The 25,462-nt window shown below is 53.8% G+C and overlaps 1 protein-coding gene across 12 annotated transcripts in view; it reads right to left on the bottom strand.

Annotated features, from left to right (window-relative positions):
- Positions 1 to 24,325, bottom strand: part of ANK1 (ankyrin 1) — a 50,091-nt gene extending 25,766 nt beyond the window's left edge. For 6 of the 12 annotated variants that reach the window (XM_027744321.2, XM_039386057.1, XM_039386062.1 and 3 more), the window contains exons 1-3: positions 23,390 to 24,324; positions 8,190 to 8,282; positions 219 to 320 (exon numbers count right to left, since the gene is read on the bottom strand). In XM_027744321.2, coding sequence (XP_027600122.1) covers positions 219 to 320; positions 8,190 to 8,282; positions 23,390 to 23,515 — 321 coding nt within the window. In that variant the 5' untranslated portion in view covers positions 23,516 to 24,324. Of the gene's footprint in view, positions 1 to 218; positions 321 to 7,537; positions 7,597 to 8,189; positions 8,283 to 23,389 lie in introns of those variants that run through there. The other 6 variants (XM_039386058.1, XM_027744332.2, XM_039386060.1 and 3 more) reach the window with 3 other exon arrangements.
- Positions 24,326 to 25,462: the final 1,137 nt, after the last annotated feature.

Genomic DNA, 25,462 nt, shown 5'->3' with positions numbered 1-25,462 from the left:
TGAGCCCCTTCCAGATGTCCCAGTTGCTTGTCACACTAAAGGAGCCCTCTCTGCTTACCTGTTAATGTCCTTTGCAAGTACATGCAGGGGCCCCAGATCTTTATAGCTATTGCTGCCCTCCTGGCCCCAAAAGACAACTGCTTCAGATCTGCCTCCTGGTCAGCCACATTTTCACATGAACTGGAGATGGTACCAGAAGCCCCATGGGTTTCACCTACCTGGTTACAGGTGTTAATATCTACCCCATTCCTGAGGTGATCCAAGGCTTTGTCCAGATTCCCAGATCTTGCAGCTCTCAAGAAACTGGTTGCAGCATCGGCCTTGGGGACAAAAAGAAAAAGCATGAAACTCAGAGTCCTGCTGTTCTCCCCCACCACCAACACTGGGTCAGCTCTTGGCTCAGCTGCAGAGAACATAACTACAGAGACCAGGCAGAAAAGGCAGAGACCAAGGAGGTCACAGTGGGAACTGCTGGGACAGACTGAGGTGCCCCAAATCAGACAGGAAGAAGGAGGGCTGGGACCTGGACTTAAAGTGAAGAGCATCCAGATGACAGGGCAGGAGGTCTGCAGCTCCTCACAGCACTGTGGGGATGGCAGAGAGGGAGGTCCTGCCACCATGGCAGCCCCCCTTGGCCCAGAAAACCCCTCTGTGTCCAGGCTGAGGGGCTGCAGCGATGGAGCTGTGGTGAGCCCACCCCTACCCTCCTCCAGCAGCCGCTGGGTAACCACAACACCAGGTACCAGCACCAGGGACAACAGCCCCAGCTGAGAACCCTGCAGCTGTGAAAGTCAAAGCTTTCTTTTCTGACAGTGCCTCCCTGCACTGCTACACCACAGCCAGCCCAGGCAAGGCACAGCAGCACTTGGAGCAACACCACTGAGCAGGGTGAGGCAGCAAATGAAGACAATGGCATGGCTCACCAGAAGCTGGAGAACAGGGTGGAAATGCAGTGATGTGGGTCTGTGAGTCTGGGACCTTGGACTGGTAACTCCAAGCTGGTACCTGCCTGCTCAGGCCAGCCCAAAGGGCTCTCTGCAGCCAAGAGCCATGAGACATCCATGGCAGGGGCACAGGACACAATCCTCTGTCCTCAGCTCCAAGAGAAAAACCAGAAGCCCTCTTGTACCACTCACATTGGGACTGACCAAGGGACCTCCTGTGCTAGGAGAGCCTCCATCCTGCCACCCCAGAACATCCTGTAGTGCCCACAGCCTGGTCGAAGAAGAGCACCCAGGATTAGGAAGCTGCTGGACAGGAGCTGGGAACAACACAGCCAAGACAAAAGCCCTGGAGGCAGACCTAGGGAGGATGATGCACCACATGGGTTCAGGTTCCTCTCTTCCCTTCTCTTTACAGTCTCAGACATCTGAACTGGGACTTTGGAGCAGCACAACTCAAATGCCTTCTGCTCTCCTCCCTCTGCCTCCCCAGCTCATCCTTTCTGCCTGACCCTCCTACCCCAGAGAAATGCAGCCGTGCCCTGGGCCCGGCGGGACCCTGCTGTCCCCTGCAGACAGAACCACCACGGACAGGGTGTCCTGGCCCTGCTGGGCCAGGCACAGAGCTCAGCCTGGGCTCCCACCACAGTGGAGGGGGCCATGGGGGCAGGTGGCAGGACCACCGTGCCCCGTCCTGGTGCCAGGGGAGCACGTGCTGGTCCGTGACCTCCTGCCCAGCTGGCTCCACTCGCTGCTGCCTCGGAGGAGGGCCCGTCCATCAGGGCAGAGCCCTCGGATTCACGGTGGAGCCGTGGCTCGGGGGGGTGTGTGAGCACAGGGGAGGCAGAACACGGCCCCTCAGTGCTCTGCTCACGCGGGAGGATCGGCTGCCAGAGGCAGCAGCAGCAGCAGTGCTGTGCTCAGGAGTGCACACTGACACCCTGAGCCCTGTGTGCTGTCTGGGGTCCAGTGAGGAAACACTGACAGCTTCAAGCAACAGGCTGAGTGCAAAGAGCTTTTCCAATGCAGACCCTGCTGGCAGTCTCTGTGTCTCGGGTCGGGACCGAGGACAAGGCAGCACCTCAGCTGTGCCCCAGCACGCCAGCACAGCACAGAGCTCTGACAGCAAACCCCGTGGAAAACCAAAGCACAGCTCAGCCAGGCTCTGCCCCCGTGGGACACACATGGAGCTCTGAAGATTAAAATGGCAAAACTCTACATGGTCCAGCAGCAAAGGGGCTCCTGAAGCCCCAGCACACCCAGCAGCAGAGACTACAAGCAGAAAGCAAGCAGAGAAGCAAAGCAGAGGTCTCTGTGGGCATGAAGGAGAAGTGCATTGTATACTCACAGCCACGTCTGGACCAGACCTGCCCTTTCGTGCTGCCATAGCCCAGCACTTCGGCTGAAACCTGAGCCCGGTGTCCCCTCTCTCCCTCCTTGGTTATCTACTCCCCAGCTTTGAGAGAGCCAGTAAGTTACATTGCATTCTATCTAAAAATACAGGCTCCGTCCTCTCTCCAACGCAGACCCTGAAGGGATCGCCAACTGCTAATGGAATTTGTTCATTTTCCCTCCATTATTGTGTCAGACAGGATATTTAATACCAAGCTGCCTTCGGAAAGCAAATGACTGCTGCCAAGTGCAGGGAGTGGGTCAGAGCTGCAGGTACCACCTTGGGAACAGCAGAGGAAAAGCAGCCCCACAGCCATGCCCAGGAGCCCAGCATCCCACAGGTAACTCCTGCCACAGAGGAGAGGGCTTGCAGTTCCCTCCCGACCCCCTGGATGCTGGGGCCCGGGTCTGGGAGAACGTGCCAAGGCTGGAGTGAGTCAGAGGAGCTGCCTTTGGCTCCCTGTGCTCAGCACGTAGCTCCAGAGGCGCACAGGGAGATGCAGGGCACCAGACACCAGCAGTCACACCACACATGCCGCCAGAGAAGATGGGATAGCTCAGCTCAAATGGGACAAGCAGAGGAAATGGATCCACAGTCATATTGTCCTTCTGATGCCAGGCTGCTCAGTGGGACTGGCTGCCTATTGCTTGGGGCAGTTCCCTCCCCAGGGAACGGGAGCAGAGCTGGGCCACTGCCCCCTCCCGAACTGCAGCACAAGGGAGCAGTGACAGCAAGAACTGCAGAGACCCCATGGACACAAGGAGTGTGCACATCGAGAAAATACACACACAACACCCCAGCCAGCACCACCCCAACACCCCCAGACAGAGACACATTGTCCAGCCACCCCCCCGACAAGCACAAAGTGCAGCCCAGCCCTGCCCCGTGCACACACACAGTCACACCCCCCCGTGTGCCCCAGGACACACAGCAACTGCCTCCAGGTGCAGAAACTGCCCCTGCTGCTTCTCCTTTATTGGAGTTTGCAGACTTTCTTTCCAGTCTACTTCGCCTTCCGAGCAATTTTCCAGGAAGGAGCTACTCCAGAGGAGAAAATAAACTGCCCCACTTGCCGTTGAGTACCTCCTGCACTCTCACTAAATCCTAAATTTAATCTGCTAAAGCCTATACACAGGCATCATGCTCCACAGACTTGTGGCCATCCAAGCTGTGATGTGTCAGGAGGCTGCTGCCAGCAATTCCCCAAGAAAGAAGCCTCCGATCTGGACTTTGATAAGTGCTCCAAGACCTTCTAAAGTCAAAAACATAGCACAGCACATCAGACTGCACTTCTCCTTCCTTTTCTTTTCTTCAGAAAAAACCTCCCCTTGCCTGCTGACAATATAAATTTTTCCCTTTCCCTCTGCCCTGGTTTCAGTTAGGACAGAGTTAACATCCTCCTGCTCTCACAACATTGATGCCACTGGCCACTTCACCCCAACAGGACAAGCCTGGAACTGCCTGAGCCCTTTGCATCGGAGCCATGGCCAAGGCAATAAGCAGAGGGGAAGTTCTGCCAAACCAGAGGCTCAGGCTGGGTTTCAAGGGCTGCAGTCAGAGGTTCAGTAAGCCTGCTGTGCCTCCTGCTCTTATCTCTCCTGGCAGTGCCTGCTCTCACTCCCACCAGCTCCTGCTGCCCATCACTGATAACGGGAGGGAGGGTCTCAGCATTGCCTCCTCCTGTGAGAGGTGGCCACACTTGGCAGGAGCCCACTCTGTACAAGCTGCTAAATGCTGTAAGTCGATGATTTCCAAGTGCAAACGAGTTCAGGGGCTTGTGCTGATCTCACCGTGTTTTCTGGGACACAAAGGCAGCAAGGAGCAGGTCTCCACACTGTTCCAGCCTGGCAAAAGGCACATGTGCACCCTGCTGCACTGCCCTCCTTACCCTGTGTGCCCACTCATCTCTTCAGCTGGGCTGGCAGGGGCTCATGGGCAGTGGCAGAGGAGGCCCAGCACGGACACACCTCGGGCTGGGCAGCACCCGCTCACCCCACAGCCAGAGAGCCCCAGGCCTGGCACCCAAGTCATGTGTTGCTGTGGACATCCTGTCTAGATGCTGTGGAAAGGTCCAACTCACGTCTCAGAGGTCATCCAGTTACTTCCAGCTGCTAATGCCAGCCTGCTGGAACCCAGAGCCCGCGCTGCCACCCGGGCAGGGGTGACAAACCTGGCAGCAGCCCTTGGCACTTGCTGTGATGTCTCCTTGCTCACGGGGGCTTGAGTCCAACAGTGGGCATGACCCTCACCTTTGAGGCACTGTTTCCAGCAGGCAGCAAAGCCTCTCATCCGTGCGGGGGTTCGCTTTTAGGCAATTGCCCAACCCAGGAATTCCTCCGGAGCCAGAGCTCATTTGGGCCTCCCTCTGCCTTACAGATACCAAGTGCCCAGGTCTGCAGGTGATAACCTCAATCCCTTCTCATCAGATGAATTTGTCAGTCCTGGAGACACACTAAAAGAGCTGCTAAGATTAAGAGCAGTCAGAGATTACACCTCAGGTCCCTGCAGGATGGTCAGGGAAGGTCAGGAAAATCGAATCAGAGATTCAACTCTAAATGCTCAGAAATGGAAACCACACCGTCCATCTTACAGGAACTTTCTCTCCTATCTGTATTAACAGAAACTGGATGCTCTCAGTGGTCCCTGCAGTGGAAAGAAAACCTACTGGCAGGTTTCTGCCTTCTGAGTAGAAGGCAGCATTCAGCAGAGCACAGCGTCTCCAGAGAGGCCACGGTAGCAAAGCCTCAGGCAGGCAGCCAGCAGAACATGGAGAACAGGCAGATACTGCAAACCCAGATGAAAGAGAAAAGCAAAAGCACAAGGAAAATTCATCTGATGAATGCATCAATCCACATGCCCAAGTTCTGCTCTCTCATCGTCCTCACCTCTGCCACGTGATTTAGCACAGGTCCACAGACCTTGATAGGACTGATGAGAGTCCAGGCACAAGAAGTTACCTCTGGAAGGCATCTGGCAGGTGAGTTTGTTCTCATTTCATGCACCAGCCTGAGCAAACCCTTTGTCCGTGCTGCTCTCTGCTGAGTGAAGTTTTCACAACAGCCCCAAAGGATGTCCCTTGACCTGCCCAACAGAGATCCCCAGCCCACGATGGAAGGGGCAGCTCAACCATCTTGCAGCAGGTGAATCAGAGCATGCAGGGAATGAAAGATCTGTTCATGTTCCCGTGCAAGGGGCTGACGGAGCTGGAGAAGATCTCGACACAACTGGCGGGGCAGAAATCCCAAAGCAGAAAAGGAGGGCCCCTGGCAGGTTTGTGGGAGGGGAGACAACTTGTCCATTAGCATTTTGACAGAGCTGAAGAGGGGGCAAGCTTTCAGGTGCCAGCACCAGACTGGCCTCTCCACCATGCACAGTCCTCCATCATTACATAATCAGGAGTAGTGGGCTTCTGGAAAGGTCAGGTTAACTCAGTCCCTACTGAGCATTTGGGATACAGGCAGCATCTCTGCTGCCATTTGGCTCCTTCCTTCCCCCTTCATGGGTCCCCTTTCCCTGCTGCAGCTGGAACAGGTTCAGAACTGTGAGGAGGGCAGATAGCAGGAGCAGTTTAATCTGCACTGAGCAAGGCAGCAAGGACCTGCCCCTACCCAGCAGACTGATCCTTCTGATAAGGGTCCCCTGGTGCTCCAGCTCTGTGGAAGCCTCCCTCCAGCAGTGCCTGCCTGCTGCTCATGGATTTTCTAAGCAGTGGGATTGAGACCTTGTTCTGTCATTTGTAAACTATCACTTCCCCTGTGAAGTACAGTGCTGGGTCCAGCAGAGAGTGGAGAGAGGAACAGGGGCTGGTCCAGAGACCTGAACAGGGAAAGCAGAGCAGGACATCTTTCCTTTCACACAGAACCAAAGTAAGGCAAGAATTAACACAGCTACTGCTCCTCTGCCAGCTGAGGCCACGCACACCCAGGGGAAAGCTGTCACTCTCCTTTGATGTTAGCAGGAGCCTCTGCTCTCTGCATATCCTGAAAAAGAAAAGCTATTTTTACCTCATCAGAAAATATATAGACTGTGACTGAAGACAATACACAAGAGCTTTTTGCTCAGGCACTACACCTCTTCTAACAGCATAACACATTTACAGCTGCTGAGAGAGATGCAGCAGAACAGGAACTGCTTTCTATCTCCTGCTTTCCTAAGGCAATACCTTCTCTGGACCATGGCATGGTTCAGGCAGGTCTGTGCAATGAGCACTGGGGAGCTGAGAGGGCTTTAACGGGATGCCCAGTGCAAGGGGGAATCAGAGACCTGCCCTGAGCCTGCCTGCTGCCAGCCAGGGACTCAGACACAGCTTGTGGACCAGCCTCAACCTGCCCTGGGCTCTGTCAGTGCCCTCCTGCTCAGGTGAGACACTGAGCCCAGGCCATGCCATCAGGATCTGCCCTGGCACCCTGTGGAGAAGCTTCCTCCTCTTTGCTGGTGATGCTCCCAGACTGCTCCTGATCCCTGCAGTCTGTTCTGACTCATTCCCTACCTCTGCTCCAGCACACCAGCCCTGCCTGCACAAGCAAAAGCGCTGGGAAGGGGATTTTCCTCTGGGATCTGCACCCTGGGAGGAGTCACAGTGCAGCCCATGGATTCACTGCATCAGCCCTCAGCCTGGCCAGACTCGGGTGCAGCCTCCAGAAGCCATGCAGGGAGGGAAGCACTGACAGGGAAGCACCTGAGGCTGGGATGTGTCCCTGCAGCTGAGCCCTGGGAGGACATGCGAGCACAGCCGTGGCAGCACAGCCCCTGCCCTGCTCAGAGCCTGCACCGTGCTGGGGGAGGAACAGCACCCCGTGCTCCTGCCCCAGGGTAAAGCAGCAAAGGTGGCAACACAGAAATCAACAGGGACCATCACAAAAACCAACCCCGGGGCACCTCCCTGCCATAGCAAAGCAGTGGCGAGGAGGACAAGGCAAATACAGCACCAGGGGACCTGGTTTCGACACCAGACACTGTCACTGGCTCCCAGTATGACCTTAGGCAAGCTCCCAGTGACTTAAGAAGGGCAGCAAACCCTTCCTGCCAGTCTGAGGTCCATTTAGCTGCAACCATTTGTGGAGAAGGGCCATTTTCTCTGGACTAGGACTTAAGTTCGTGTTCCCAGCCAGAATACACCTAAACTCCCTTGTGCAAACCAGCTGACCTGATTCCTCTCCCCCTGTGCTGCCCAGCACACCCCTGACCATGCCCAGGTACTCACCCTGAGGTAGTGCAGACATGTCATGGCTGCAGGAGAAGGTCAGCTCACCCTGGACAGCCAGGTCTGCAGCTCTGATCAGCCCCTCACACTGAATGCTGCAGCCAAAGCAAGCGTGAGCAGCCAGGCTGGAGGAGGTTTATCAGCAGCAGGACTGCACCCTATCACCACTCACACACCTGACTGCCAGCCAGCACAACAAGGAGGCTCCTGCCTGGAGTCTGGAGATTACGGGCTGGGCTGTCCCACGTCAGGGGCTCGAGGACACTGTTTATTTGGTGTCATGCCTGAGCCACGCTTCATGAACACATCTGTGGGCTGTTAACAGGGAGGAGCCCACGTGCATGAACCCTGCTCTTCAAACAGTACGAGGGAAGATGAAACTTCAGCAATACAAAGCAGAATGGAACAGCTCTGTGGCTCGAACCAAAGTGTCCCTTGGTCTGTGCCACACGAAGCAGGTTGGGCCAGAGGCAGCGAGCAGAGACCTCATGTCGTTCACTGGTCTCTGCAGACCTTGGCTGGGCACAGTCCCAAATGGAGGACACCGAGATGGAACTGAAGTGGCAAATGAAGTCTCGTGACAGCAGCTCCAGGCTCTTGGTAGGGCCTCGAGCCCCTGCAAACAATGAACGCGCCCCTTCCCCCCTTCTACCTGCACAGCAGACTCCTGCTCCAGCATCCCTTCAGGAGATCCTTGCTTGCAGCAAGAAGGCAAGGGGTCCACAGTGGTTGGTGCATGCCCCCTCTGAAAGACACGCAAGGGAGTCACACCAGTTGTCCAAAGGAACAGCCCTCCTGGACATCACTCCCGTCCCACCCTCCGGGGGCTCTGCGGGGTGACCCTGCAGAGCTGGGCTGGCAGGACTCATCCATCCCTCTGCCTGTGCTCTGCCTACCCCACCTTGGGTCCAGATGCTGCACCAGGGCCATCTCCACGAGGCACTGGGGGCCTGCAGGGCAGCCACACAGCTTTGGTCCTGGAAAAAGGAGCTCTGCCCTCCAGTCCATCCAGGGTTCCCTTCAGGCACCACAGGGAAAAGCAGTGTCACAGTGCCCCTGAGACTGCCCCCCTCGTCCTCCCCCACTGTGAGACTGGGTTTAGCTTTGCTTTGTGCAGCCTCTGGCACTGGGGACGTTCACAAATCTAGAACAGCCAAACTCAGGGACGAGACAATCCCTGGGGCTGTTTGTGGAGCTGGTGCAGGCTCCACCTCTGAGAAAACTGGTCTCTTTGCTCCATTAATTGCTGTCTCTTGTTAATGATAATTTCCTGAACACTTCCCACTGATGCCTCTACCAGGTCTCATTCACTCATTATCACCTCACCTGAGGCATCTTCAAAAGTTCCCCTTATCTAATTGTAGACATGTATCAGTGCTGAATCTCATACCACAGAGCAACTTGTTTTACAGTTTGTCGCTGTTACCTTGCCTGTTATATCTAACAATAATATCTCTGCAGTTCTGGAGAAACCAACACTGGGCACAACTCTGTCTGAGAAATCAGAGCCTGGGAGAGCTTGAAAAATAACAAATACAGTTCTTATAAATGAATAGCTTTTACTCCCAAGAGCTCTTTCCATTTCCATGAAAACAGCTCAAAAATCTAAGGTCTCTGGCAGCTCCTTAACACTTACCTGTTTCCAGACCCTGAACTGAGATTGTCTGGTTTGCTCATTCTCCAAGATTTTATTCTGTGTCCTCTCCTTAGTGACATCAGAGCATATGAATGTCCCTTTAAAGCCTCAGACTGCACAGGTCGGTGTCATGTTGGACCCACAAAGCTGACACAGAGTTAAACTGGGCCTCTGCAAAGGGACATGATTTACATTGGGAAAAACAGGAGCATTGTCTAAAAAAAGAGCTAACTCATGCTGAGAAAAAGTGACCAAGAGTTACAGTGAATAACAGCAAATAATTGCCACTGGGCACCCCTGTGGGCTTCAGGGAGTTTTTGTGAGCCAGGGTTCCAGTACTCTCTGAAGTGCTGTCCTCTGGATGCTGCAATGTCTATCATACCCACAGGAAAAATAATTTCTCCCTCTGCTATCCTGAGATGGCTTCTGGGACAAGGCTCCACGTCCCTTGTGCCTCAGTGCCATCACATTCCAGGTGAATGTGAGGTGAAAACACCAAATTCCAGCAGCAGCTGCCGACGGACTCAGGGGTGCGCAAAACTGCCAGAAATTCAGGAGCAGAGGAGGTCTGAAGGAAACCACTCCTTCAGCTACAAAGAGTTTTGTTTTCTCAAGATCCAGAGTCCTGCCTGTGACCTTTGGAGAAGCTCCTGAGGTGGTGATGTGGCTGTGGAGGAACGTGAGGCTCCTTCCTGGGATCTGTAACCAGAGACGTGCTGGCTGCTGCCAGTCTGTCCTCAGCTGCTCTTCCTCTGCCTTCAGGGAACGGGGAGGGAAGTGTGTGCAGCAGAGAGCCTTAAACACCTTGCAGGAGAGGAAATAACAGTGGGCTCTCCTATCTGGAGGCAGCTCTGTGTGCCTTTGCTCGGGGAAGGAGGGGCAGCCCTTCCTGCACTCAGCACTTGGGAAACAATGGGATGGGTCCAGGGCTGCAGTTACTGAAGGGAACTGCTGCTCCCTGAGCACTTGGCAGTCCCCTCCTGGTGCAAGGACACGGCACACAGGGGTTCACCTTACTCCAGCATGTCCCTTTCTGCTTACCCAGGAAAGCACTCGCTGTGCTCCTGTCACCTGCTGGGGCTCCAGGAGCAGCCAGGGCCTGGCCAGCAAACTGTTCCCTCAGGAAACCTCAGGGGAGTTTTACAGCTGAGTCAGCAACAGAAGCTGAATAATTTAAACCTTTAGCAATTCTGCCAGTGCTGCCCAGCCATGGATAACAGCAGGTACCCAGAGGAACAGTGGTGCTGTCAGGCTGCTCCCTCCTGTTGGGAGAGCAGTGGTGATGCAGCCAGAAATGCATAAATAAGGGGACAAGGATGCTCTGCAGAGCTGGGATAGAGCTGCAGCTCAGAGCAGGCAGCTCCCAGAGCACCACACAGCTGAGCCTTCACTTCCCTGGGGTGTTGGTGGCTCCTGGCACAGTGATCTGTGATCCAACAGGAGATTCATGGGTGCTGCTGGTGCCTTACCTCTCCAACAGCTCATCCTCAGCCTCCCAAGTGCTGGAATCACCAGCCAGGAGCACCAGAGGAACTATGTGAGGGGTCCACACCCACACCTGCTCTTCAGCTCTCTGTCCATGGAGGAGCTGTGCAATGTTATGTGGTGGGAGGGGGACAAAGATTTGCTGTACACAAATATTCCAGCCCTTGCTCTCTCCCGAGCTGCCTCTCCGTGCCCTTTATTGTCAGGAGGGGAGGAAGGTGAGGAAGCCAATTCAGAGGTACTTCTCCCCAAATCAGTCTAAAAACTGGCACCCAGAAGCACCTAATAGACATAAGAAACCTCCTCCTGTCACAGCCCTGATCTAAGAAACCATTTCATGGTCGTTTATCGGTTCAGAACTATTTAATCTGTGAGATTCCCAAAGGAAATCAGAAATACAAAGTGAATAGATGTTCTTCAGGTTTTGTTTCTTGAACTGTGCACTGCTGCCTCCAAAGGCATGGTTCTGAAGATGAAGCAGCCTGCTGTCTCACTCCAAGAGACAGCTGCCCTGTGCCAGCAGAACCACCATTTAGTTCCTGGAGAGGAATTAGTCTGAGCCCTAAACCAAGACATTCCAGCAGCCCTTTGCCCCTCCCTGCACACAGTGAGCAGACAGACAAATTCACAGCACGTGCCTCTCTGGCATCTTGTGCCATGACTTAGCAGGTGTTCCTTTTGCTCATCATCTGGACAAGCCAAGCAACGCAACTGAAAATTTCACTACACTGATTTATCTTATTTATTCACCATGAAAACTCAGAAAGTCAGATCTTCGGAGTGAAGACATGGAAGAGCTGCAGAGTTCCCAAAGGAGGGGAATATTCATGGCCCACTGTTTATGCTATGGCTTAGTTCTGTGCTGTCCTGGCTGCAAAGAAGATATCTGCACAGATAAAAAGTGTTCAGCAACCTCTGCCTCCAGCTCTCCTACCCAGGGAACCGGAAGGTATCTTACCCACAGGATTAACAGCCCCTGTTTGTCCCCCTCTTAGAGAACAGGCAGTTCTGAGACCAGAAACCATTGCCTAGCTCAGCCTGAATCTGAAAAATCCCAGTTCTAGGAACAAGGAATTTGGCATTATGCCCACAATATGGGCCAAGGGCAAATCACTTCTTAATTACTGCTCACAGTGCAGATTTCAGCTTTCACTCAGGCAGGTACCAAACTAAAAGACGTAACAAGACCCTGCCCAGGCTGCAGTTAATCCACCCCAGCTATTGATCCTGTTGGATCCCCTGGTCCTGCAGTAACTGCAAGGCTCCAGATCCCTGAGAGATGCCAAAATTGTTCCCCCTGTTTGGGGATCTCAGGACCAAGAGATTTCCAGCACTTGGCTGCAGTGCCTGCCTGGAGGCAGCACAGACCGACCTCCTGAGAGAGCAGATGAAGGCACAGTCCCCACCTGGGAGGCTGCACTCTGCTCCTCTTGGAAAGAAACCTGCTCTGCTGCTGAACATCAAGCCAGAGAGCAAGAACTCAGCTCTCATCCCACACTTTCAGTGGACCTTCATTCTCAGCCACCCTGAGGTCTCACTGTCCCTAAACACCACAGTCTGCACCAAGATCTTCTTGCTCTGTTCAGGCAGTCTGACAAAATATTTCCTCCTTCAGTCTGCAGTGGCCAAGAGCACTGAGAGCACAAGTCTGAGGGTTGTTTATTGCCGTGACAGCACGAGGGCACTCAGAATTACCTGATTTCCCTCAGCACATCCCCCAGCTGTCCTGAGTGCCCATCTCCACAGCCCCCAAAGGACATCTGCTGTGTCCAAACCAGTCCCACATGTGCCTGTTCCCTCAGCACACACTGGCCAGAGACGCTGGGGTCACCCAGAAGAGAAATGGTCACAGAACAGCAGTGAATTCCCAGGGGCCATTTCACAGACCACAAGGGGGAGGATGGGGCATTTTGCCCAGGACACACAGCCTGACAGAGTCCCAGGGAGGGCCCACAGCAGCCCCTGACATGCTGCCCAGCCAGACCAGGAGCACATTTGCACAGTGTAAAAAGCTCAGCTTTATGCCCACTCCTGGAAATCCACTGTATCCAGCACATGCGGAGCTGCAGGAGGATGGAAGAAGCACCTGAGGCCAAGATCCCGAGGGCAGGCTCACCAAAGCAGTGTTGGGCTCCTACAGAGTCAGTGCTTGAAGCAGGACTCGCTGCTTGGCTCCCTGGAGAGCCAGGGAAGAGAAACGAGCGTTTCCAAGGGTGTAATTCAGCTGACCTACTTCCACGTGTGGCGCAGCACGGGCAGGGCTCCCTCCTCCTCCTCCTCTCCCGGGCTGGAGGAGCTGAAGTGAGCAGCTGGGGTGCAGAGTTCTGCCCCACAGGACCCCTGAGTGTGCCCAGAGCACCCCCTCACACAGGACGATGCCCTCGGTGGCACCGACGTGCAAAGAGCAGCCCCGCTCTGCCCAGCACCCCGAGCAGCACAGTCCTACCCCAGAAACAGCCAAATCCTCTCAGCTGCTGTTGCCATGGTAACGCCAGAGCCAGGATCCACCAGCCTTTGATGTTGGGATCTGCTCGAAGCGTGCAAAATGTTTAAAGCGTGCAAAACGCTGCTTGGAAGCTGGGGAGCTGAGTGGAGGAGCACCTGACTGCCCCGGAGATGGGAGGCTCTCCGAGGAGCAAGGATTGGTGCTGGCCAGCACTGCTTCATCTCCTCCCCAGCCCGGCACTGCCAGCACGCTGCTGCCTCTGTGCCCCAGCTCACCCACTTAATGGAGTTTAATATTTAACGGCAGACAAGCTGCTGTTTCACGGGGTAATTTGGGTTATTAATAAAAAATCCCCCTTCCCCCCAGTGATTCAGAAATAAGATGGTGTTACTCCATGTTATCCATGCTGGGAGCTGAGCCCCACGAGAGTGCTGGCACTCAGGAAGGGCTGAGCAGTCAGAAGAGCAGCCAGAAGAGCCAGCAGAGCCCAGGAAGATGCAGCACAACACTGTCCCCATCGCCCACTGCATCACAGCAGAGGGGAAGTCATTCCACATGAGCACAGGCTGTGCCAACCACAGGAGGAGCTGCTGCCTGATCACCTCTCCAGCAGCACACAGAGATGCCCTGCGTGGCAAGGACACCTCCGACCTCAGCACTGAATAATTGCTTACCTTAAAAAAATGAACACTCCTGTAACACTCAGAACTGGGATTCTCTGGGGCTTTGCTAAAACACAGCACTGTCAGTGCCAGGAAATGCTGGGCACTGACCCTGCACCCACCTGACCCTGCACCCACCTGCCTCCCCCAGCCAGGGCAGGGGGGTGCAGTACAAACCAAGATGCTCTGAAGTGTGGGGGCAGAGAGAAAGATTTGAAACATCTGAGGGGTTTTTATGCCAGACTTCTGACAGAATTTCCTTTACAATATGAAACACAGAATCCTGAAGCAGTCTCCTACTACAGACTGTGCTGAAAGGCCCCACAGGCAAGTGCTGCTGATCCCTGTGAAATGTTGTCAGGAGACAGGGAATGCTGCTGCCTCACATTTTGGACGGAAAGGGTGTTTCCTCTGTGCCTTACTGAGCTGCTGCTGGCCTTGGAGGACTTCCCTGGTCCCAGGTCCAAGAAGCACATCTCCCCACTGGCAGGGACGAGTGCACAAGTTCTGAGAAGGAGTTTTGCTGATACAGAACTGATGGGCAGCAGATATTTTATACTTGTGCCCTGTGACACTGCAGCTCCTCTTACTGCAGCCTCAGCTCCACAGCCATTTGACAGCAGGCTGACAGGGAGCATTTCTCCCCAGCCCTCCCAGGGAGGGCTCAGCCCACCTTGTGGGTGTCGGGGCAGTGGCACGGCCGAGCTGTGTGTGAAGGGAGCTGCCACACCACGCTCCACTGAGCAATTCCTGCTTGGACCAAACCTACTGTCACTGTGAGCCGAGAGGCTTCTGCCAGGAAAAGAGCTGAAGAATGAAAAAAGCCTAGAAAATTACAGCCTATGGGCCAAATACTGATCCCAGGCAGGCACCTCCTAGAGCTGAAACCCCCCGTGCCACAGAGTGCCACAGATGCCACTCCCGTTTCAGTATTAAAGAGGGGAAGAACTGTAACACTCCCCACTGCAGTAAAAGCAAGTCTAACATCAAAAGCCAGTTGGGTAAGATTTCCTTTTCTCAGAACTCTCTGGCACAGCACCCACCCCCTGCACTCCACTCCCTGTTCCCACTGCCAGCCAGAGGACTTTCATCCACCACGAGGGAAATGCAGAGGGGGAAACAAAAAAACCACTCCAAAAAAAGAGAAACTCCACACAGATATTCCAAAGTCAAGAACACTGGATCATTGAATTTTAGTGTCTTATTTAAGGACACACTACTCCAATAACCAAACCCATGGAAATCATTTACAGCGTGAGAACCTAGAGGTTTATATTCTTCTAGGTTCAGAAGGTTTCAGAATGCTGTTCTCTGCATTTCCCATTGGGAAGGTCCAACACAGGTCCGTGAATGCACCCTACAAGCCCTGAAAAGTCCTGTCACCACAGTGCAGTGAAGGACCAAAGCCTTCATTCCTGCTTGCTGTCTTGCTGCAGTACCTTTTCCATTAGACAGGAGTCTTCCCAGTGGCCTGGACACACACACACACACACTCTCTCCTTCCTTCCTCATCTCTGGATAAATTTAGAAACCTCGTCTGTTTTCTGAATGCTCTCCTGCTGCTGCGTTCTCTCCTTCCGCCTCCCAAGGCACTGGGGTGAATACCTGCTGCTTTGTCTCTGCTGGAGATTTTTCACTGAGGCTGCAACATTTTGGAGGCATAGATTTAACACAGTCCCCTACACTTGCAACCCCTCCACACAAAATGTATGGCTCTGGTTTAACGTTTCACCCAGTCAGCAAAACTTCATTTGCAAATAGGAAGGGAGTTTGAATTTTTGCTGCTGTTTGCAGAGTTGAGGTTCAAAACATGACATAATCAGCTGTGAAAGAAAATGTGAATTTTCAGATGGCTCTACTGTGCTGGTAAGTGCCCTTAGAGAGAGAAGGTGTCAGGAACTTCCCTGCACCCAGGAAGCTTCCCTCTACTCACTGAAGGTTTTAGCAAGCTGGTCTGTTCAGCCCAGAGCTAACACTTTCAGAATCTACCCCCGTGGCATTTTGAGAGCTGGAGGTGAGGACTGTGAGGGAGATGTAAGTAGGCCAGGGAACCCAGAAACCTCCACCATCCTTGACCCATCCTTCCATCACAGCCCTGGTGATGCCACACCTTTCCAGACCACCACAGAGAGGGTGTATTTCTGGAGAACCTTGACACACTTAGACAATTAAAACAAATTAGCATAATTCAGACTAAACTTCTAATTTTAGCACTCTGTAAAGCTGCTTTCCTTTGAGCTTAGATCCAGCTTGCTGCACCTCAGCTTCACCACACTGCCTGTATGCCTTCCTACAGTGGATAACCTGAGCCCCCCGGGCTGCCAAGGGCAGGACTTGCACAGAGTCCTTTGTGCTCACCCTCCTAAGGCACTTGCTCCAGGCAGGGCTGGTCCCTGTGCTCAGCCAGGGCCCTGCTGCGAGGACAGCGTGGAGGAACTGAGACACATTTCTGAGTGCTGCGAGGTTTCACCTCATTCCAGCACCTCCTTAACCACTGGGCTCCCCAGCCACATACAGATGCTGTTATGACCTGAATAATTGAAGAGCCTGTAGAGCAGCAGTGCAGAAGAGCACCAACATCCCCCCAGTGCTTCCTCCTGCCAGCGAGTCCCTGCAGCAGAGGATTCTGCTCCTGCCCAACCTCCCTCACGTCCAGATGCCTCTTCACCCCACCCCACATGGTGCTGCATCTCCCTCCTGCCTGGGAATGCCAGGAGAAGACACAGGCACTGCTCTGAAATGCCTTTCTAGCCAAGCACTGTGCACACTGTTCTTCAGCTACAACTGCCTTTAGTGTTTGTGGACAACTATTTAGTGGGGAAGGGATGGACTTGTCAAGTCAAACACAGGTCAATATATATTAGCTCATGTTGTCTCAGAGACCAGGCTCTCTTGTCACCACATTCTGCAAAGGGCAAGGCAGACAGTGAAAGAAGAAATAGGTAAACATCAGAGAGGACCTGCTACCATATAAATATTCTGATTTTCCTAATTGGGTCACTCAAGAGGGCTCTTGGTCCACGTCCCCTGCGATGCCCTGTGCTCAGCCAGGAACTCCTGCAACATCCCCAACACTGAGATCAGTGCTGCCTCTTTCCATCCTGCACACAAACATGCTGTGCACTGTCCTCTGCCATCCCTCCCCCAGACACTGGAAGGAAAACACCCGTGCTGGGGGCAGAGCTGCTCCCATTCCAACCAGCGTGGGCTGCGTGGCCCACCAGGGTGTGGGGAGCAGTGGCAAGTGAGACTGCCCAGAGTTTAGTCACAGGTCAGTTTGAAACAGCCTCTTCCTGCTGAGTCCATTCCAGAGACACGGGGAGAGAAGGAGGAGAAGCCTCGGTGGCTGGAGAGGACAATGTCCCTCCCAGGCCACGGGAGCCGAGAGGTGCCACAGGGATCCTGCTTGGAATCCTGACAGCATTTCCCTTCCTGCAGGACTCCAGTGGCAGGTCAGACAAGCAGCATCAGAGGAAAACACAGTCCCACACAGTCCCTCTGCTTCCCAACCCAGCCTAAAGCAAGAACTAAATATTTATTAAGCTTCTATGAATCAGAGGTCTGAGTCTCCTGACAGTGCAGCCAGCTGACGTAATCCTCCCCACACCCCAGTGGGACTTGCTTCCCCAACAACCTTGACAGAGCTTGGAGGGTCACAGTTACCTTGCTGGCACACAGAGCAGTTCCAGGCTGGAACACTGGGCAGAGGTGGAGGAGCAAATCCTCCCCAGTTGCTCCGTCCCTCTGTGCTCCAATCTCCTGTAAGGCAGCTCATGCTCTGCCCCACTCTGCCAGCAGCTCTGTGTACAAAGCACCTTCAGCTTTACACACTGGACATTTACAGCAGGAAAGACACAACACTACTTCGTTTGAACCTGGCACACAAACAACCCAGAGGAAGATGTGAGATGACCCTTTGATTTGTAAAATAATTTTGACAGTCTAGGTAACAGCTGACAATTGGGCTCATTACCAGTTATAGTTCAATTCTTTGTCTATACTGTCCCTCTGGTTACATTCAGAGTGCTAAAAGCTAGGGCTTCATCCAGCCTCAAAGGCCTTGGCTGTCCTGATATCCCTCCCATGCCCCTTCTCCCCACCACTACACAGCAGCATCATGTTCCAGGAAGAAGATACTCATTCCTCTGCAGAAAAAGTGCCTCTGGCAGAGAGCTCTGGAGTACAAACACCTAATCCTGGCTGCAAGGAGCTGCTGCAACAGCTGGAGCCCAGCTGGAGCTTCGGGTGTCCTCCTGGCCTCACCTAGTGCTGGTCTCACGTGGCCCTTCAATGCTGTGCCACACCACAAGCTGGTTGACTTCTCAGTCACTGCTCTGCCAAGGGCACTTAGTTGCTGGCTGGTGTTAAACCACACCAGAGATGCAGGCAGGGTTTTGGCTGATAGAACCAACAAAACCTGCAGTAGGAGAGAACAGAAGCTGCAGCAGGAGCTGCTGCTCTAGGAGCAGGCAGAGAAAGGAGACAAAGCAGCTCTTGTGCTCTGAGACTCTGCAGGTCCTTTCTCCAGCTTGCAGGTGAGACAGCAGCACAGCTCCCAGCAGCCAGTGAAGACCCGGGGGGCTGACAGCCACGTCACATCTCTGGCAGGATCTGCTGCAAGAGTCCAGGTAGCCCAGCCCAGGGGCTGTGCAGCCAAACACCCACGGGAGGAGGACCCAGTGGAGCTCACAAGTGCATTCACCATGGGCTGTCCTGACCCCCCTGCAGCTGGCTCTGCTGAAACCCTTTGCCCTCCTTCTGTGCATCCCTCTTTTCCCTGCAGCCCCTCTGAAGGCAGTGCCAGCTGAGGCTGCTGCACAGTGCCAGCCATTTGGGAGGATGAGGCGAGCAGGGAGAGCAGCCCCTGCTGCTCCTTGGCCACGCTCCAGCAGCGATTTCTCACCCCAGTTTCTCATGTGCTCATTGCATAATTCTGACAGAGGTGTCTGGATTTTACATCTCAGGGATCCTAAGCTCAGACCCAAGTTCCACCCTGATACACCCTCTCAGTGAACAGTCAGTGACCTCTTTTTCTTGTCACACAACAACCACAAGCGTGGTCACCCTACGCGACTGCTCGACTGTCCTACTAAGGAATCATCTGCAATGGCTTCCCTGTCTCATTGGGTTTGTGGCTGTTGGTCCAAACTGTTCCGACTTGTTCTAGTTCCCACATTTCCCTGGCTTCCTAAGGATGCCAAAATTCACCCCTGTAAAAGCATTCTCATCAGCATCCTCCATGTCATTGTAATCTCTCAGTGCTGCCCTTCCAGGACCCAGCCCCTCTCCCAGCTCACCTCCCACACCTCAGCTTGGAGTTTCTTCTGGCAGTTGTTGCCAGCCATTCAAAGGCCCACATTTATTCCTTATCCATGACTGACTATACAAAGGGGGTCACTTGCTCCTCTGTCCTCCCTTTGCTCTTTCCCACCATTTCACCCCAGCCGATGGGAGAGCTCTGTCTCTGCCACAGCTCCTGCCAAGCAGAAACACCTCTCCTGCTTTCCCACGTAATTCAAACCCTCTCTCATTAATTTCTTGTCTCCCTGCTCCGAAGAACCCCCCCAGCCTCTCCTGCCAGGCTGTATTCCTGTGTCTAACAGTGAGCACCACACATTTCCTGCTGCAGAAGCAGTGCTGCACTGAGGATGGGTGCCAGCCTGTGCTGTGGAGAGCCAGGGACCCTCAGGCTGCTCCTGTGCTGTTTCCAGGAAAATATCAACTAGAAAAAGCCAAGGAATTTTATGCAGAGGTTTCTTATTAGGAATCACTTTCTTTCACTACTTAACACTGCATTGTGTGAGATGCTCTACAAATCCATAACAAGGGACTGAATTACCCTTGAACAGCTGCAAGAGAAAGAAACTAGAGAGGAGTGGCAAGAGAAAAGCAAAGAAAAAAAGAAATTAAAAAAAAAAAGTGGTAAATTCAGGCAGTTCCTCTGTTCTTTACATGCCCAAGGAAAATTTACTCTGAATGTACCAAGCAGATACATCACATCTTTCATACTAATAATTTATCATTTGAACACTGATAGCAATCATCACAGGAATTTCCTTTTGAGCTCTTGGTCAGATTTTTATTTAATACCATGGCTCCAGTTATGCTGCACACAGACTGCCTGTGCTCTCACGTGCACTTGGGGAGTTCTTTGAGCATTATTGGCACTGCTGCTGTTACTGAAATCCTCTTGCTCTTTGTCACAGGCATTTTAGGGGTTCCAGCCTCCTGCTCCATGAATCCTGCATGGCCAGTGAGAAGCACAGCTGGAATCTGCCTCTCTACAAAGAGATGAAGGTGTCTGCTGAATACATGGCTGAATGTACATGGCTGAATTTAGTACCAGAATAAGGATACTTCAGTAGGAAGAAAGATGCTCATAAAAGTATTAATTTGATTTATTAATCTCAAACTGTGTCAGGCTGCAATGCCACCAGCCACCAATGATGGTGGCACAGCTGCAAGGTGCTTGTAGGTTTATGTTTGAGATAAAAGGGCCCAAGTGCTCTGGGCCCCAGTTTGGGGGTTGGACACTTTGGGCCCTTTCTAACGACCCATTTGGTGAGCTCTGCCAGTGCTTCCAGAATTCCTGGAGAGAGATTCGGTCCATTTTCTGTCCTTAACACACAACCACAACAAGTCCTGTGCAACTCAAAAAGGACTCAGTAACTGTGTTCACACAACAAGTTACAGGAACAGAGTCACAACCTCCCGTTCCCCCAGCGGGTTGTGCTGCTGCCCACGACCCTGGCAAAGGCAGGAACGTGTCTTTCAAGTGCTCTGTGTGACTGCCCCGAGGGTTTCCTGCTGAGGGAGCCTGACCACAACTGCAGGGGAAGGAAGAAAGTGTTCCTGCCCATCATTGCCTCTCAGAACCGCAAAGAAGGGATAAAGAGCTGCATCCAGAGCACAGGCATCGGTCTGCCCATCACCACTTCCCTGTCAGTGTAGCTGTGGCCACATCAGAGGCTCCACGAGCAGCCCAGCAGCAGGGACAGAGTGTCTCTGGCCCCCTGTGAACTGCCCATCCAAGCAAAATGCACAGAGATTTGAAGCTGGGATCCTGCAGCAGCAACAGGAAGGAGCCAACCCAGAGGGTGCCTGGCACATTCTCTAAAGGCAGTGAACTCCTGCTAGCCCACTCTCCTTTGCTCTCTGCCACACCTGCCAGTGTGCAGGGCACCCCGAGGACTCACCAGCACATTTTGCCACAGCCCTGGGAAGTCCTCACAGTTCAGCACTTGCACCAAGTGTGGGAACAGGCACAACTATTATACACTTGCTCTCTGGGGTCAAGTGTGCCTGGGCTGGACAGAGAGCACAGGGGAGTGACAAGATCCTGTTCCTTAAATCCTTTGTGCAGCCCCTGTCAAACAGAACATCAGCTCTCATCACCTGAGTTCCAAAGGTTGGGTGCAGGGGGTCCTGGAGGAGTGACAGGGTCACACTCCTGGACTGTCCCTGTGCCAAGAGACAAACAAGAGGCACAGAACACGAAAATGGACAGTACAAGGTCAATCTCATTACATGCACTTAATACAAAACCCAAGAAATTGCCATGGAAACTGAAGAGCAACAAATATGATCATGGTCCAAGGAGAAGGGTTTTGGGGAACACAGCATTAAATAACAGAACTCACTGCCTCCAGGTGTCACAGAACACGAGGTTCTTGAAGGATTCAACTGTGCAGTTCCTGGGACACACACAACCACACAAAAATGCCAGGAGATGCTGAAGGATACAGAGCTCAAGACATAACAGCTCACAGCAGGAGCTCACATGGCATGAGACGAGAAGAAACTTGTTCTGGGGCCATCATCTCCTTCCCTCTGGCCATCTCCACTGCCTTGTGTCATGCTGGGGCTTCCCTGGATCACAGGTCACCCTCTGCTAACAACTTCCTTTGCAGCAGTACTTGATGGGCTCAGCCAGAACTCGAGATACGATCCCCTGCCCTGTGCAAACCCTGAGCAGATGAGCAGCGTGCCCCAGAGAGCCCTGTGTGTGCACAGAGCAGGGCACAGCCAGCAGGCACTGCCAGAGGGGCAGGAACACCACGGTGCCTTCAGTCCATCCTTGGCCAGTGCAGGGGCCTTTGGCACGGCCACGACACGAGTCCTGCCGGGCTCACAGGGCACCAACAGCCTGCCCTGACACACACCAACCCTCCACAGCTGCTGCAGCAGCACAGGATGGGGCTCCAACACATCCTGGCAGCTCCCTGCTTGTCCCAGGGGGACCTGGGCAGTGAAAACACCACCACTGGAGACACCGAGGCTTTGGAGGCAGGGGAGAACAGGAGAGAGCTGACCCAACAGAGACATGTCCTGATTTGGTGGCTCTTCACAGGAGAACCCCTTTCCAGTCCTCTGGCAATGTGAGAGGGAAGCTGCTCCATCAGCTCCCAGTACAAGGGGCCCTGCAGGGACCCCCAGAAGGGAGCAGCTCCTGTCACTGGAGGAGGCACCTGATCCCCACACCCAACTTCCAGCTGCTGCCTGCAGACCCCACATTTGTCCTGATGTGCCCACTGAGCTCCCCCTGAGGAGCTGCTCTGTTGACACAGACCCCTCCCAGGCTGCCCTGGCCCAGCTTTAAGAAAAGCAGGGCTCTCCTCAGGACTCTCCAACAGCAGAGCTCTGCTCTGGGGCTCCTGCTCAGAGGGGCACATGGAAGTCTCCAAGTCTTTTGCTAAAGGCAGAGGAGGAGCCCACCTAAGAATTCCTGTATCACAACCTGCTGCCAGATATATCCTTGACTACCCTTGGTCTCACCTCTCTCCTCGCTGCCTCTCTGCATTGGTGCAGAGCACAAACACCCTCAGACCCTGCTGGGAGAGGAGCATCCAGTTCAAGAGGTCTTCAAGGGGGAGCAAAGCTATTTTACCAACACACCTGCTCCTGCAGGAAGCTGGTGGCAAGAAAAAGCTGGCAGTGACTTTCCAGAGAGGAACTACAGCTCAGAAGAGCCAGCAGACCCCAGGCTCCAGCATGTGGGTGTCAGCAGAGGGGACAGACACCTCGATCCCTGATCCCCCCATCTGCTGCCAGCAAGGGATGTGCCTTTGCTGGGAAGGACGACCCCTGTCCCATGCACAAATCCAGCCTGCCCTCAGCAGCAGAGCTCACAGTCCCTGCACAAACATGCCTGCTCTGTCTGCTCCTGCTGTCCCCTGATCTCAGTGTTCTGGGGGAGATCAAGCAGCAGATGGAGTGGACACCAAAACTACTCCTTCACTAGAGAAAAGGAGTGGGGGCCTCTTGGCCCTTTGCTCTGAACACAAAGAGCAACTCTGGGAAGCTGCAGGAAGCCAGGAACCAGCAATTTTATTTTAGAGATCCAGTCTGTCACTGGTCTGAACAAACCTCTTGAGCTGCCTTGATAAACCCCTCACTTCCCTTCCCCCTCACCAGACTTTTCTCCAGCCCCCCTCCCTAAGATGTCAGGGTAAACAGCAGATCCTGCTCCTGAAAGTTGTCCTCTCTTTGGCAGACTGTTTCCTGTGCTGGCTGCACACAGGTTCACACAGGGACCAGGCTGCCCCTCTCTCCCCCCACCACAAACACCTCTCAGTGCCAGACCACAGGACCTGGACTGGGTTTGCTCTCCCAGCACCACTGACCTTTTTCTTCCGGTCCCGGGAGCGGTTCCTGCGCTTGCGGTTGGATTCCTCCTTCTCCTTCTGCTCCTGCAGAGCCTGAGCCTCGATATCTTTGATTTTCTTCAGCTGCTTAGCTGCTTGAGCCATGGCTGGTCAGACTGCAGTCCCCTCCAGAGCTCACACCTGCACTTTCCACGCAGCAAAATCCTCCTGGCCAGGGAAGTCCCTTCCCCTCGCGCAAACGCCGCCGACCCAGATGAGTGTGAAACCAGTAACGAGAGGAAAATCAAAAGCAGTCAGCAAGCCCCAAAGGGCAGCCAATGTCTCCAGCTAGTTGCTAGATGGAGTCTGGGACACCTTTATAAAGCATTAATAATCCCAAATCCCGCTGTTTGCGAGGTCCCACGCACCATTGCAGCAGCCCCTGACTGCGCTGGCACATCCTGCAGGAGCGTTCTTGTGGGACAGGACACTGGGCTGCTGCTGTGCTCACCGTTTCTCCTGCAGCATGAGAAGAGATGCAGGCAGGCAGCCACAGGAAGGAAAATAACTCCCAGCAATTAGTGCCCGATGACAACAGAGCAGCAGTGAAAAAGGAGGCCGATGCATCTCATCTGACTGCCGAGTTCTCTGTAGCAATGCCTGAAGAACAGGAACCTGCACGTAGTCAGTCAGGGGCTTCACCACTGCAGTGCTGCTGAGGCAGGCACATATTCCAGGCTCTCCAGCTTCCCTCCTCCCAGCCAGGCTCTGTGCAGCGGCCGCCTCACTCACTCCCTCCCCGGGTTATGGTTCCATCTCCTTTCCAGGGGAGCAGGAGGGAATGGCTGCAGCATCTCTGCTCAGCAAACAGCCTGTTCTGCAAAGGATGTGCCAAGTACTGGAGCAAAGTGCAGCTCAGCAGCATCCTTTCCTCCTCTCATCTCCGTGAGCAGCGAGGGGAGGGGAGGGATCTCGGCTGTGAACAGGAGACACAAACCAAGGGCTCAGTCTGCTCGTTTACACAGCAGCAGCAAATTAACCCAATCCAGCAGCTCCTGCCCACCCTGGCATCACCAGAGCTCAGGTCCTCTCTGAGGACACCGGGCAAGACACCCAGGGAGTCAGGACCCCTTCGCCACACACAGCCCTGCACTTCACCTGCAGCTGCCTTCCAAAAGCACCAACAATTCCGTGTGGGAACCAGGGGCCAGGCCTGGAGGAGTCACTTTGGTTCCTGCACGTGGTACCCGTGTGTGAGGGGGCAGGATAAAAGGGGGGTGGGCTCTTCTGTGGTGGCCACACCATCACCTGAGCAAAGCAGGTGCAGGCACTTGAGAGCAGCCCTGCCTTTACCAGCTCAGTTCTTGTCCCTCAGAAAAACCACTGCCTGGGTGCAAACCCACGGGCAAAGCCCTGGGCAAACTGTCTGCACAGGCTGCCCTTTCCTGTGACCATTCCCCCCCATTCCAGGCCCTGATGGTCCGTTTTGTGTTAAAAGATGGCCAAACAGGGATTAATGTCAACTTCTCAGCAACCACTTGACACTCACAGGTTCTTTAGGCTGGCAAGAAGCTGAGATGCAGACTAAATTGTGCAAACACTATAGGTCATTTTTCTGCCTGAGTAAGTTTTCTTGCATTTCTTTTCCCTTTGTTTCTTTTCCCTTTGAAGTTCCTCCAGTTCTACTTCCCCACAGACCAAGGCAGACGCAAAAATCAGGAAAAAAGACTGAACTACAGTTTCTAAAGGATATGATGACTGAGGATATAGAGAAGGTCCTAATAGAATATGAAGACTAGGAAATCATAGAATTTTATGGTGTGTTTCCAACTACAGCTTTAGTTTTGTGTGTTGTACCCACGTGGATAAATAACACACTCAAGCCTAGAGCCCACCTCTTAACTCCTTGGGAGCCAGAGCTCAGGACAGGAGCCACAAAGAGCCCAGCAGGGCTGGGTAAGGAGCTGAGGGGGGTCAGGCTGTGCAGGGACCCTGCCTGGCTCTGGGGACACTCGGCTGCCACAAAGAGAATTTCCTAAGTTTGCTCTGGGAACCAGGAGCAGGGCAGCCCCTGCCACCAGCTCGGGGCACCTCCACCGGGTTGTCGAGCCC

The sequence above is a fragment of the Pipra filicauda genome, unplaced genomic scaffold (assembly GCF_003945595.2).
Source record: "Pipra filicauda isolate LSUMZ 115617 unplaced genomic scaffold, ASM394559v2 scaffold462_size518177_pilon, whole genome shotgun sequence".
In the NCBI taxonomy this organism is placed as follows: domain Eukaryota; kingdom Metazoa; phylum Chordata; class Aves; order Passeriformes; family Pipridae; genus Pipra; species Pipra filicauda.
The sequence above is the reverse complement of the archived record's forward strand: the minus strand, read 5'-3'. Positions and strand labels throughout refer to the sequence as shown.